Raw genomic sequence first — 14,811 nt, 5'->3', positions numbered from 1 at the left:
CTGCATAGCCTGTTCAGCTGTCGTGTCTCAGTTCAGAAATCAGTTAGACAGTGAAATGATTCCAGGAAAAAATGATGCGGTATTACAGGAAGGAATGTATAACTTGGAGATTGGTATGAAATGTAGCATATAGTTTAATGCCTGTGTATTTTCTTGTTTCTTTTTACTCTTTTAGTGTAGTATCCTTGGAAATAACCTTAAAGACCTGGTGGATAAATACCAGCATTATGAAGATGCCTCATCAGGACTTTTGTCAGGTCTCCAGGCCTCTGAAATAGCTGTGAACAAACAACTATCAGAGCCAATTGCAGTGGATCCCAAAAATCTCCAAAGACAACTTGAAGAAACTAAGGTGAAAAGCTTCAAAATGCAGCAGCACTTTTGTCCTAAAAGGAACTGCTTTTTTTGTCTGAAAAACAGGATGATCTAATACAATTCAAATGGCTGCAGGCCAAAATCTTGCCTTGCATGTGGGCATACAGCTTCTGTGGTTCTGAAATTTGCTGTGCAGAGTAATATCTGAAAAGCAACGGGTGAAAAAAAAAATGGGGTACCAAGATGCCATTAGTAGTAGTGAAAGCAAGATGTGTTTTCTATCACTTAGCACATGATAGGGTGAAATCTGGAAAGTTTTTGAACTAAGAAAGGATTTAGTGATGATGGTTTCCTATCAGAATAAGGCTTGGATAGGGTTCCAGATAGAGAAGTCCATTTGATTGTTGCCTGTGACTTGGTTTGGGTTTTTTTTTTTCCTGTTCACATCTGTGTGTTACTTCATCATGAAAGTGATCATACCAGGTGAACATTGAGATGTGAGTAGTCTGTCTGCCTGTTTCAGTTTCACCCAGTGCTATATACCCTGAAGAGAGTTAATTTAGTGTAATTTGTGTTGCACAGAAAAACAGTATTTTTTATTTCTTTTTGCCACTGAGGATGTAACTCATTACTTTATGTAATTCGTAGTAAAATCAAGACGAGTTAGTGATAGAGTTTGTGAAGGTAAAAATCTGGATACCTGTATAAAGTGTAGGTTTGGAGAAGGCTTTAGGAACTCAAGTATATGGTGAGTTACATGAAGTTTCATTCAGTCTGTCATCTTTGAACTGCCTGTTATATTTCATAAACACATTAAATCACCTGTACTATAAATAAAATGCAAGATTATTTGTTTTTTAGTGTGCAAGACTAATGGTCAAGCACTTCCTCACTGTTTTGTCTGTGCTCAGGGAATTATCAGTGCAGGTCACACACATTTACTAGTGAAAAATGATAGTGAATGGCTTTTGGAAAGTACATGTTTTAACCATTTTCCTCATATCAGCCTGAGCAGTAGTTACCTTTATCTGTGATGTCTTTCAAATTTGCCACTGGAAATGTCAAGCACTTTTGTGCATGACAGCAGAAGGAGACAACTCACAGCCATGTTTAAGAGAACAAAATCAGAAGTGTAAATTGTGAACTCCTAACAAGTGAATCTTTAGGTACATTTGTGCTTCCAAGCACAAGAAGAGTAGGAATAAAACCAATTATAATTTGAAGCTTCATTTAAACTTTTTGTTCCTTATGCCAAAATGAATTATATTCTCTATAATGCAAATTTTCATGGACATAATACAAAAGGAGTGAGTACTAGGGTTCTTTTTATGAAATGTCCACATGGATTACTTGCCAAACAAAAGAGCACGCAATGACTATGAGCAGGGAAGAAGGGAGAGGGTACAAAATGTCAAAAGATTGAAAGGAAGAGAAAAAACAGGAGTCTGAAGAAAGCAAGCCAATTAATGAAAGCAAAACAAAGAGTATTTTGAGGAAGTCAGGTGTTGCAAGTTAAAGCTGTCCCTTGTAGCCAACACATGCAGCTGATAATCCAGCTAGACACAGACCTTGGCAGCATGGTGAGGTCTAATCTTTTTATGGGGATTAACTGTTCTTCAGGATATTCTTCACTGCCTCTGGCACCAGCTTGCTTGCCTTCTGTTAGCATACAAGGTTTTCTGGTAGATCTCTTTATTTTTTATTTTTTTTTTCCCCCCATCCTTTTTTTCTGCACAAGTACTAGCCTAAGCCTTTTCAGATCTCTTGGAGACTCATTGTGTCAAATGGGTCAGCAAGATGATGTACTGTGCCCTGGCACAGTTTTATGTTCTGGGTACCAATGCTGAATGCACTGACAAGACTTTGTGCTGACAGAGCACATGGGATTACCTTTTGATTAATATATTCATTGAGTATCAATGAATATCCAAAAATAAATGAGATGTCCCTTCATTTTGGACTTGTATAAGGTTCAAGTGAATCAAAACAGAGGCCTGAAATAATTTAAAGATTATTTACCCTAAAGTACTTACACACTAGAGAGATAAAGCCACTAGAAGTTGATCCAGCCTTACTGTCTTTGTTGACTCTGGAGAAAATCATGGCTGGGCTAGTCTCTGAACATGTGTTCCTTGGTTAGATGGACAAACCTAGGCAAAATTCAGCCACATGGCTTCAGGGGCTCCTGACTGTGAAGGTAAATTCATCTTGTTTCAAGCTGTTCCTGTTTGTGCTACAATATCAGCCTGATCCTTTGTTAATACCACTGCCGGTGAATGTGTAACTGCTGCTGTTGATCATTTGCTTTTCCCTCTGAATTGTTCCTAGATGCTGAATTGAAAAATGTGTTTATAATAGTCTGTACAAAGGGGCTTTAGAAACAATTAATCGAAAGACACATTTGAAGTTACATGCAAGACATAATTTGGGTCAGTTAAGCATTCTAAAACATAAGGTATAAAAGATGGTGAATGAACTAAAACAAGGGCCAGAAGGCTAACAGCAGCCATAACCACCGGTCAGGATTCTTCTTAAGGAGAGGTCACAAATTGAATTCGTTTATTCCCAGCAGTAAGTTTAGGTTCTGTGACATATCTCAAGTCTTACTTATGTAAATATCAACTGTACTGAAAAGCATAACTGATAATAGTGGAATTTTACAGGTTCTTCAGGGACAAGTGTCTAACCACCAAATTGCTGTAGAAAAACTGAAGAAGGCTGCTGAAGTGTTACTGGACACAAGGGGAGAGTTGGCACCAGACAAAGATGAGATTCAGAAAACACTGGGTAAAATATTTGCTTTTCTTAAGACCTCTTTTATCACTTGTGTCTGCATGCAGGTTCTGGAAGTGAAAAATTACAGAGCTTACACATTCTTATGTCACTGTTCAAGTCCATGTTTTGTTGAGTCTCAAGTCATTACAACACAGTAATTTTATTGTTGGTCTCTCTCCTACATGGATCCCTATGCTTTCCATTGTAATTTTTTTTCTTTTTACAGAAATAGGGATTGCCAAGCAGACATAGCGATTTGTTGAGGATCATAAATTCTTCAGAGAAACATGACTCCAAGGAACCTGTTTACAGGCAGTTATTTGACGTTTGCTTAACTTAGGAATTGCTTCCTTCTAACTTTAAGAAATTGTCTATGACTTTGTCAGGTTGCCAGATGCCCACCCACCTTCTCTCTCACTCCCCTTGCTCAAGTGGATGGGGTAATAATTAAGATAGTAGACCATGGGTTGAGATAAAGACGGGGTAGACTTGACTTGGCAAAAATTAACTTGCATTTACTGCCAAATAAAACAGATTTAGGAAATGTGAAACAAGGACAAATTACAGCAACGCTATCCTACACCCCACTCTTTTTTTCCAGACCTACCATCACTCCTTCCTTCCTAACTAGTCCCCCTTTCTCCCTGCCAAACAGTGCAGTGTGGATGGGAAATGGATGCTTGTGGTCAGTCTGTAATTTCTCTGCTGCTGCTTCCTCCCCACACATTTCCCCTGCTCTGGTGAGGGACCTTACCACAGGCTGAGATCTTTCAGGCTAATATTGTTCCAGTGGATGGAGGCTGCATTTCCTTCAGGAAATATCCACCTCCTCTCGCATGGGTCCTCTAGTGCTGCACTGTGGTTACCTGCTCCTCCATCCTCCACAGGTTTCAGGGGAAGCCTTTTTCTCTGCTCCAGCACCTGGACCATCTCTTCTCTCTCTTTCTTCTCTGACCTTCGTGTCTGCAGGGCTGTTTTCATACTTTCTTTTCCCTCATTTCTCAGTCCCATGCAGTGGTTTCCCTTTTCTTAAATACATTTTTCCAGTGGCACCCCCAGTTTGGCTGAGGAGCTCAGCTGTATCCTGTGATGGGTCAGCTGGAGTTGGCTGGAGCCATCTGTGTCTTCCATGGGGCAACCCTTGACCTGCTGCCACATGAGCCAAAAAAAACTTGTCACTAACAAACCCTTACCACTACCAAAATCTTACCACCTACACCTAATAATCTTTCCTTTTAATTGTGAGAAGTAGCACAGCATGACATTCACCACTGTCTGAAGTTTGAAGATGCTCTCTGTGTATCACCCAGCTATCTCTTCACAGAATCTCATAAATATCTTGCAGAACAACAAAATAAAACAACTGTAGCTTGACTCTTTGAGTGTGGGTGATAAAACTCTATGGAAGGTACATGGAGCTTGTAACTTACAGAAAATTATTTTGAAAGTGTTAGACGTCTAACAAAGAACCATCTGGAAGAACCTCTCAGATCTCAAAATCACATAAGAGACCTAATTGTAGAAGAGCTGTCTTAATACTCAGGTATTTTATTTCTTGGGAACAGTCAACAGCTGTCTTAAGCTAGAACTATATGGAAACCAGTTCCTAACACTGGGCACTACAGTTGTATGCTACTCCCTGATTTCCTTTGTATGGTGTGTTTCTTGGCTCTGTTTGAAGTTGTTGGTCTTTGATTCCATGTTTTTACTGACTAAAGCTGACTTTTCTTCATTCTAACATGGAAACTTTTGACTCATCTGGTGAGTGCTAATGAAAAAAGCTAAGAATTTAGTTTGGCTAGAGGAAAAACTTGAAATATATCTTCTTTTTATCAGATGATATAGTGGAAAGATATGACAATTTATCCAAATCTGTGAATGAAAGGAATGAGAAGCTTCAAGTAACTCTGACACGATCCCTAAGTGTGCAGGATGGTTTGGATGAAATGCTGGATTGGATGGAAGGAGTTGAAAAGAGCCTTAAAGAACAAGATCAAGTGCCTTTGAATTCTGCTGCTATCCAGGACATTATTAGTAAAAGCATTGTAAGTAGCATTCTTTGAAAAAGAAACATTTGTTTGATAATTCAGATTTCAAGAAAGAATTAAGATCTTAGGTTGGCACCTTTTATGAATTAAAAACGTTTACTAAATATGACTGTTGTGTGAAGTGAAACTGCTCATAGGTATTTTTGTAGCTGAAATAGATTACACTGATGGGTAGCTGTAGTGATTTGTTGCTTTATACGGTAGACAAATTTCACTTCTTAAAGTTTAGTTGCAAGTAATACAAAGTGGTTCTTGTATGCTTCAGATGCTAGAGCAGGACATTGCGGGTCGCCAAAGCAGCATAAACACTATGAATGAAAAAGTGAAGAAGTTCATGGAAACAGCAGATCCATCCACTGCTTCCACATTGCAAGCAAAAATGAGTGAACTTGCAGGACGGTTTTCTGATGCAAGTAACAAGCATAGAGAGAAGCTTATGAAAATGGAGGAATTGAAGGCTAAAGTGGAGTTATTTGAAGGTCTGTCAACAAAACTTCAGTCATTTCTAGATGAGAAAAACCGGGCACTAAGTGAGACGGAGGCACCAAGGAAGGATGTTAGTGAAGTGTCTCAATACATGCAGGTACTGTAGTGCTCAATTTGTATGTGTTATACATTCTTGGTCTAACTCTTCTACGTGATTGAATAAGAAACAAGGCATCTTTTTCCCAGCTTCGGTTGGTTAGCTAAAATCAAGAGTTTAATTTTGAACAAGTGATTGTAAAGTCTAATATGAAGAATGTAATCCTATTTTGCAGGAAGCTAGTGTAGAATTGACACAACACAAGAATGATCTGGGAGTTTTGAAGCAGCTCCTTGAAGAACTTTCATTCCATGCTCTTCCTGGAGATAAAGCACTGGTATTAGAAAAAGTAAATGCTTTGTCAAAGAAATTCAAAGAGGTAGAAGAGACAATAAAAGAAAAGTAAGTTGAATAATCAACGTGTTTCCACTTTGGCTAATAACACAGAGTGAGTGTTGTGTTTACTGCTATCCTTTTGTGTGCAATCTCAAGTTATTGCAGTTGACCAGAGTAAGGAAGGGGGGTTTTTTTTGGAAGGAAAAGATTCTATTTGAAAATGCCTCTGTAGTTAGTGTGTCTGGCTCAAAAGCTCTAAAATGGCCATAAAGATATGTAATTTTTCAAATTTTGTGGCAACCACAGGATTCTTGGCAATTTTAAGAAAACCCTACTTCTCCCCTTCTGTGATAGAACATAAATTGCTGCTTGTGTATATTGCTTTAGAGTTCTATTTGGCATCAGGCTGCAAAGGAAAGCTGGAGAAATTGTAAGAGATTCCATAGAAGTTACCTTTGCAGTAAGACTAGGTTTTGCGCATTCTGCTTATATCCATAAAGTTAGCTTTCTGCCACTTTGAATTTAGGAACAGTAACATTAGATTAATAATATTTGTTGGTTTAATTATTAGAAGGAATACTGTCATTCCTTTGTCTTTAATTGTCTAGAGAAGAGGATGTATCATCTTGTCAGAAACAAATGGATGCTTTTGAGCTCCTTGTAGAATCATTAAAGAAATGGATAAAAGAGACAACAGAACGAATTCCAGCAGCACAGCCCTCTCTGAATACAGAGGAGTTAAAGAAACCCTTGGAAGATACATTGGTAAGCCTTTGTAGGAGAAGTGAAATCTGACTGAAGGAAATAAGGCATCTATTACTAATATTGAAATACAGATTTAAGGTGTAAGTCGCAGTAATTGAATTGGGGGGCTCGCAGTCTGCATTTACATTCCCATTTGCTTTGTATGTTTTGTAGTCAGTTTTGTACTGACTTTGAAATCAGTTTTGTAATGAATAAGTTACTATCTTTCTTAACCAGAATTTAAAAGATGAATGGACATTAAAGGCACCTGAACTGCAGAAAATGAATAGCAGAGGAACTTTGCTGTGTAACTTAATCACTGCGGTGACTTCTCCTGCAAAACTGAGAGCAGTTGCCAAATCAGGTATGTTTTTGTATAATCAGCCTAACACTCCCAAGAACTTTTAAAATCTTTAAGACAAAAATTAATATTTTTTCACCCTTGGATTAGCATTCTGAATATTATGGCTTGGGAGAAAACATTTAGCCATGTCTCTTCTGACCATTGTTTGCTATTATTCTATTTAAACTGTCTAGCTGCTGTAGTAATTCAGCATACAGTCTCATTGTTTTACTCTAGTTTAACATGTCCTGGGGTTGTTATGCAATTCCCAGATAGTGAATAAAATGACAGGATCACAGTTTCCTTCACCTCATCCCAGAAAGCTTCTGAGAATGAGAAAAGGACTTGTTCTGATCAGTGTTCAGTGCTTCACACATCCATCATATCTGCAAGCAGGAGATATACAAACCTTGTTTTACAAACTCTGATGTACTTGCACAGAGATACCTACTTTATGGCCAAAAAGCTATTCTATGGCACCAAGCAAACACAGAAAGGTTTGCAGAGTCATGGAGTTTTTGTTAGAAGGGTGATGAGGAGGTGGTTTATATAAAAAATGAGCCCAGGTAAATGTACTAATACTAATATGGTATCATAATTAGGATTAGGCTAATGTGTTTTAGTTGAAACAACAGCACAGAAAGGAATCAACTTTGTGTCTCAGCATGATTTGCCTGAGCCAAAATGGGTGTTCTGTCTAGACCTTCAGCTAAATTCTACTGGTAATGATAATTTAAAGACAGCAAGTCTATTTCCATTGTTTTTTTTTAATTCTAGTGCTAAATATTAATGTGTTTTACAGAAACCAGTAGTTCTGCCAAGTATCATTCCAGACCTAGTTCAAGGATGTTGGGCATTTTAATGGCAATAAGCACATTTTCAGTCAACTCTTGAACTGACTCGGTCTGGAAATAAATACAAGTGCGTTTGCCCTCATTCGTCATCTACAAATGACTGCAAGTTTGGGAACTGGCAGAAGATACCTATTGGGTGGAAACAGAACACTTTCTTTCTTATATCTCTTTGTAATAGCTGCCTCTTTTTTGATTTTCTTTGAACTTCAAATAAAAATCTTTCAAAGAACACTTTGGAATCTTGTATGATCTATTTGGGCTCATTCGTCTGCCTCTTTTCTACTCCTATGCATCCAGATAGAAAAAATAGTTAAATAGCTATCACATAAGAGCAGCTATAATGCTCCAGACCTCCAGAACAATCCTCCAATCCTCCAGAACATTTGCCCTCCTTGACAAGAGCTGTACTGTGTGTACTTTATCACAGTTATAAATACCAGAGTCCAGCTAAAAGGGCTACAGGACTCTGGCTGGGTCCTGTGACTTCTCTTATCTGGTTTGTTTTCTCTTGCCATCCTCCAGCTGCCACTAATGTGGTCCTCACTGTCCAGCTGGTACTGGGGGGTGGATGCACAGACTTTTCCAAGGCAACCATTAATCTTCCTTTATTAATTGCTCTTCTGGGAGTATGTATGTGCAGGAGAGAGGGAAGTGATTCTCCTTGCAGTTCTCTGCAGTTCTCTTCAGTGTTGTGATCATGTGGCCCTGCTCTTTGGTGTGACTCCATTTTACAAAGCCCATTAGTTCTGGTTTCAGAGGCTCTGATGTTATGGTTAATTAGTGCCTCTGAGTGACAGTAAGGATTTCAGGTGTAAGAGTGCCACGTTGCAGTTTCTGTCATGGAGCACATACTTGAGTCTTGCTTATGACAAAATGGGGAGAGATTAATCTATTTGGTTGTGAGAGCATTCTGTGCAGAGTTACAATGCACATAAACCATAGAATCTTTTTTAAGTTGGAGAAGATCCTTAAGATCTTGAGCTCCAAACATTAACTCAGCACTGCCAAGTCCAGCACTAAACCATGTCCCCAAGTGGCACATATGCATGTTTTTAAAATACCTCCAGGAATGGTATATCAATGACTTCCCTGGTGGGTAAAGGTGCCCTAAGTAAGCAGTGCCTTTGGTTGTGGTGTCTCCCATAAACACTCTGGGCCTTTTTGCAGTTTAATGTTTAGTGCTCTCCTCAGGTGCAGCATTTGCAGTTTATCCTCTCCCAGGCTATTCCCATCGCAGCTGGGTAAAACAGTATTCTCAGTAGGGAACAGGGTTCTTTGGGAGAGAGGAAGTGATGTTAGCAAGCTGGATGTGAACAGGCCTCATAGCTAGGACATAAACCTTTGGCCCTGGTCAGCTGTTTAGTACAGAACTGTGAGCAGTGGGCTGCTGATATATCATACATGTGTGCACCCTTCTAAGTGCATACATGTACACCACACCCACTGTGCACATGCTCTGCCTATGTGATACCACTTATGGTTCTGGCTGACTGCAGCTTCATTCTTGATGTTGTAATGACAGCTATGGATCATGCTGTTTTGAAGAGGAAGTGAAGTGCTGGGGTTTTGGTGGGAAAAGGCTCAGATAAGCAGGAGGCTTAATGTCTTTTGATCCACAGGTGGCACAATTTTAAATGGTGAAGGAGCTCCAGGAACTCAGGACTTCTTGAAAAATAAAGGTCAGTATAAATTTCAGCATGTGATAAAGAAATGTTGCTTGCAAATTGCTGTTAAATATGGAAGTATTTTTTAAATGTGGTACATAAATTTGATTGTAGCAGTCATTATTAGACTGAAATTTTACATCGTCATCACAGAAGACAACTACATTGACTAGGGCATGGTATTATAAGCAATTATAACAATACCTATTTCATTATATCCTTTGAAGACCAACAAAATCTGCCCTTGTTTTCTGAATCAATGTATACTTTTATAAATGTATATGGGGATAGCTATTTTAATATAAGACATGACTTTTGAAAAATACCTTTCAATGGGGATTGAAACCTTAACACCCATCAGCATTCAAAACATGCATATACACAAATACGTGTATACAAAGACACCCATTTTATATACATTTGTATCACTGTGACAAACTCTTTCACAGAAGCAGAGGAATTTCTATATAAGTACTTTATAGTACCTGAACTGCAGCCAAGTCTACTCAACTGTTGGTTATGGAACTGTTACTTAAAATACTGAAACAGTAATGGGTAGAGAGATTGAAACATGTCTGTGCACTTGTATGTATTGAAATAATGACTTCTGTGAAATAAGAAGTTCTTGCAAATAGGAACTTATGTTAGATCATTCAGATGTATTGGTGCCATATTTAGAGTGGATTGGAAATAACTAACATATTCAGTGACTTCTTATTTGGGGGACTTTAGCTACTGTAACTCAGAGTACTGTTCAGTACTGTTTGAGTACATTCAGTACTGTTTCAAGGGCTTGTAACTTCTAACATTGTCTTCATGCACCTCTCCTTACAGAACTGACAACTGTTCAACAAGCTATGTCTAATGTAAATCACAGCTATGAAGATTTGGGAGTTCTGTTGAATGAAAAGATTTCAGAACTAGAAAATATGCTTTCAAAAATGCAAAATATTCAGGAAGAATCGGCCTCAATGATGCATTGGTTGCAAAAAATGGACAAAACTGCATCAGACTGGGAAGCTGCTCCAACAGATAGTGAAGCTGTTAAAGTCCAAGTTGAGCAACATAAGGTACTTTGTGCCTTCAAACAAATACTTTTTCTTGTAGTTATTAGGCAGATGCTATGAAATAACTGATATCTCAGCCTAGCTTAATGTTGCAGAGAGTATTTAACTGATCCTACTAAGCATATTAGTCAGGCTTAGAGCAAATCTGGCAAACTGTGTCAGTGGAGTAAAGGAGCACTGTGTCAGAGAGAATGAGTTTTGCAGGTCAGAAAATAATAATTTTGGTGGACAGTTTGAAAAGTTGAGGCTATACTGATTATGCAATAAACTTTTTTTGAAGTTAGTGGTTTAGAGGTATATAATAGATTACTTGTAATGTCTGAAGGGCTATATCTGTCGAAAAGCTGTTTCTGCAGCTGCTGGCTCACTGACACTCCACAGACCTCCTGGTCTCTGCAGCTGCAGCGGCTTATGTCTCTTCCAAGGCAGTGTTTCTCTTCAACAGCCCTGTCATGCTTGTTAAGTTATATAGCTACACAACAGCCTCTTTCCCCCTTTATAATTGATATGAGAAAACCACTGAATCAGCAGTAAGCTTCTGTCCTTTTTCAGCATTGGAGACATATTCTTCCCTAGCAATGAAGGACAATATTTACACATGGAAAGTTCGTCTATAAAGGGGAATGTAATGGATAGGGAAAATTCTTTTCTTGCTTGTGATGGTATATAAACAAAGACAGAATTAGATTTAACTGAGTTTCTTTTATATTTGGCGGGTCACCCTTAAAAATTAACCTGACCAGTTACCAACTTCCTCAGAGTTGGATGACATTCAATCCTAAAATTCAGACTAAGTGTGAAAGAGAACCAGCTTTTTTTCTTAACAGAGAATGTGCAAAGCTATCATGACCATCTAATCCACAGTGTAGTAATAGAAAAGTATTCACAAACAGTTGGAAAACAGAGCGAGTCATCTGATGCATTGGACCTTTTACTAGAAGTGCTGAATCAAGTGCAGTTTGTTCAGTGTTTATTTTGTGGGTTTTGGATAATTAAAAGGCAGCTCCATGAGGCAAGCTTTGTTACTTAAGAACATTCTTATAAGAGCACTTTGCCAGGCATATAAGAAACACTGACTTCTGTCTGCAAGAACAGCATTAATTGATTTGCAGGAGTATCTTAGTCTTCAGTTAGCTTTACACTTAAAAGTCTGATTCTCTTTAAACTATCAGTTTAAGGGACGTACACCAAATAGTCTGTCTGTGATAGCAGAACTTCTGCTGAGGTAAATGAGGCCACACCACACTCCTCTCTGTCAGAGCTAGCTGGCTTATTTCTGCTGTGAGCTATACCTTGTATCAGTCAGTTTGCCTTCTGTACACAAGTAGATTCCAAGTGTATGTGAATATGATGGGACCTAGTGAATCTTATTTATCTGAATTCTTCTAGTTCTGTCACTTGTTCAAGTTAAACAGTAATTACTAATATAGTTTATATCTGTCAGGTTCTCTCTTCTGAAAAATTGACTAGTAACATGTCATTATAACATGTATTGAGACTCATAGCAGAAAAGTAGTATATACAGTCGAGATATTTATTATTTTATCTTCATATTTGGCACCTCAGTATTATGGACTGCAAACTTTACCATTCTTCTTTAGTCTCTTACTTATTTTATCACCTGAATTTTCAGCTCTTTGAAACTGAATTAAAGCAAAGTGCAAATAAAGTGCAGGAACTAAAGGACAAAGTTACAGAGCTCTTGGAGAAGAACCCTGACTCTCCTGAGGCACCTAAGTGGAGACAAACGCTGGATAAAATAGGTACTTCAATAAAGCTATATTATAGCTCAGACTGATTTGGAAGTTGTTTTATTATGAGTTTTTAAATTTATTAATGTGTATTTTCATAGCTTGTTTTCTCTTACATTTAAATTCTGTGGCAATAACTCCATTTGCACGTATGTAGTTCTGAAGCAAATCCAGTGATGTCCATGGGCTCTGAATTTGTATTAGTGCTCAGGCTATAGCTTGACTCCCTGTTTGAGAGCCTTTCTCTTTTTCAAACGGTGTGCAGCTAAAACTTGACTGGACAGTCTCAAGCAACATATATATTTTGTTACTTTTAAAAAATAGAACAAATGAAGAGGATTCTAATTTCATGTAGAGAATGGTTTCAGTTGTTGGTAGTGTTCTTCTGCATGTATTTTCCCCATGAACTAGCAGCTTTTGGCATTTTGTGGGTTTGGTGGTATTTTGCTCCTTTCTAAAACTGTATAAATTTTGCTAATTTTTTTTTTAAAGCCAACGAAGAAAAAGAAAACTTCCATGTTTGGCCAATAGATTCTGAGATATTGCAGTGCCTAATTGTCATGAGCTTTTAAAAATTGTTTTTATGCTAGTCATATTTTAAATAAATAATAGGTCAAGAGCATTGTATGCCTATCTTGTTTCACAGTGATTAGCATTTCCATTGCTACACCAACAGTAATTTTGAAGCTGAGAATTTTTCCAGTCTGTCCTGCTTGTAAGTGCAACTTTGAAAAGTTTAAGTGGCAGGTAAGGTCTCCAACAGGCCTTTAGCAGTGTTGAAAGGGGCTTAATACAGAATGAACAGAGAAGTGTGAAGAAGCAAAAGGAACTGTAAAAAACAGGGATGAAAATCAGGGACAGGGAGATTAGCAAAATAGCAGAGCTGACTGAGCAAGCACTGACAGTATCACAGAGGGGAAGGGGGAAGTTACACGACTAAGACTCAAAGGCTGCTCTGGAAGCCACTTGCCATGTTGGAAAAGACCATAGGCTGGCGAGGTGTGAACCTAAGCTCACACAGTGCTTTTGAAATACCTATATGCAGAGGTATTCTCATTAGCCATCATTACATACCTGGTTTAGATGTTTTAGATTAGTGCTTTTAGATGAATGATACAGACATTTGAAGGAATTAGGCTTTTTCAGAGGGCTGTTTAGAGTTCAAGCCTAATTTCAGGCTTCTGGTCACTCTTGCAAACTTACGGGCTTTATTAGTGAATAAGCAGCAATCTGTGTCTATCTAAATCAGGCACCTGGTTATAAATGTGTAGAACCCTTGGCCTTCTATATTATTTCAAACCAAAGCTTGAATTCGAGGGTATTTCACTTAGTACTATTCTAATATAATTTTATTACAAGTTGAATATTCATTGCTCTAAAAATTCCACAGGTGGCTGACTATCATCCAAGTGTATGTGGGTCTGACTTTTGAAAGTTGTTATTTGCAGAGTCACTGCAATAAGGCATCTGGAGTTAATCAGCACAAAGCCTTATGAGAGAGCTCTGTTTATGTTTCATATGTAGTCTGCTGTGTCACAATCCGTCTGCTAGAACATGCATGCAATATGTTAACATTGTCATTGTTAGATTCCAAATGGAAAGAACTCAATCAAGTTACATCTGAGAGACAACAAAAACTGGAGGAGTCTTCAAATTACCTGATCCAGTTCCAGACAGCAGAAGCTCAGCTAAAGCACTGGCTTGTAGAGAAGGAGCTAATGGTCAGTGTGCTGGGACCATTATCAATCGATCCTAATATGCTGAATACACAAAAGCAACAGGTTCAGGTGAGTAGTGCCAACACACATGATTGATTTCAGTTTCTTCTGCCTTTTTGGTAATAGCAAAGTACTATTTTGCATCTAGAGCAGAGCATAGTTAGTATAAGCCATTAGATTTGTTTGTCTTTAGGTGTCAGCTTATGCAATTGACTGCAGTAATTACAAGAAAAAATGATCCTAAGAGAGAAAAGAGATCAGAACAGGTAAAGAAAAATGTTGAGGAGACATCAATCCTCTGATACATCTTTCTGGTTTGACCATACTGTGGTTTCTCTGTAATGGAATGAAAATGTCCCTTCAAATTGTATTAATTTGAAATTTTACTGTCATTCCTCATGTACAATCTGTGGTTAGAACTAGATTTTCAAGATTTTATTCCCTTGATTGTGCCAGTAGCTAACAAAAATATGAAGGCAAATGAAATGCAGTACTGTTGATAGATATGGGGCCAAGAGTGTCAAAGACAGAAGAAAAGATACAATAGAAAATTGGAGTAATTTACTGACAGTGACACAACAAACTGCACACTGCACACAAAAGAAATTGCATCTGAAATCGGATGAGGTTGCAGAAGGTATAAAATTTAATTTCAAGCACTTCTATTGCTGCC

The 14,811-nt window shown here is 38.1% G+C and overlaps 1 protein-coding gene across 5 annotated transcripts in view; it reads left to right on the top strand.

Moving 5' to 3' along the window:
* Positions 1-14,811, top strand: part of DST (dystonin) — a 286,945-nt gene that overhangs the window by 195,201 nt on the left and 76,933 nt on the right. For all 5 annotated transcript variants that reach the window (XM_062489748.1, XM_062489751.1, XM_062489750.1 and 2 more), the window contains 11 exons: positions 176-352; positions 2,979-3,102; positions 4,927-5,135; positions 5,404-5,721; positions 5,897-6,063; positions 6,606-6,762; positions 6,979-7,105; positions 9,558-9,617; positions 10,437-10,672; positions 12,303-12,432; positions 14,008-14,207. In XM_062489748.1, the coding sequence (XP_062345732.1) occupies positions 176-352; positions 2,979-3,102; positions 4,927-5,135; positions 5,404-5,721; positions 5,897-6,063; positions 6,606-6,762; positions 6,979-7,105; positions 9,558-9,617; positions 10,437-10,672; positions 12,303-12,432; positions 14,008-14,207 (1,905 nt within the window). The remainder of the gene's footprint in view (positions 1-175; positions 353-2,978; positions 3,103-4,926; positions 5,136-5,403; positions 5,722-5,896; positions 6,064-6,605; positions 6,763-6,978; positions 7,106-9,557; positions 9,618-10,436; positions 10,673-12,302; positions 12,433-14,007; positions 14,208-14,811) is intronic.

The sequence above is a fragment of the Cinclus cinclus genome, chromosome 3 (genome assembly GCF_963662255.1).
Source record: "Cinclus cinclus chromosome 3, bCinCin1.1, whole genome shotgun sequence".
NCBI classification, from domain to species: Eukaryota; Metazoa; Chordata; class Aves; order Passeriformes; family Cinclidae; genus Cinclus; species Cinclus cinclus.
The sequence above is the reverse complement of the archived record's forward strand: the minus strand, read 5'-3'. Positions and strand labels throughout refer to the sequence as shown.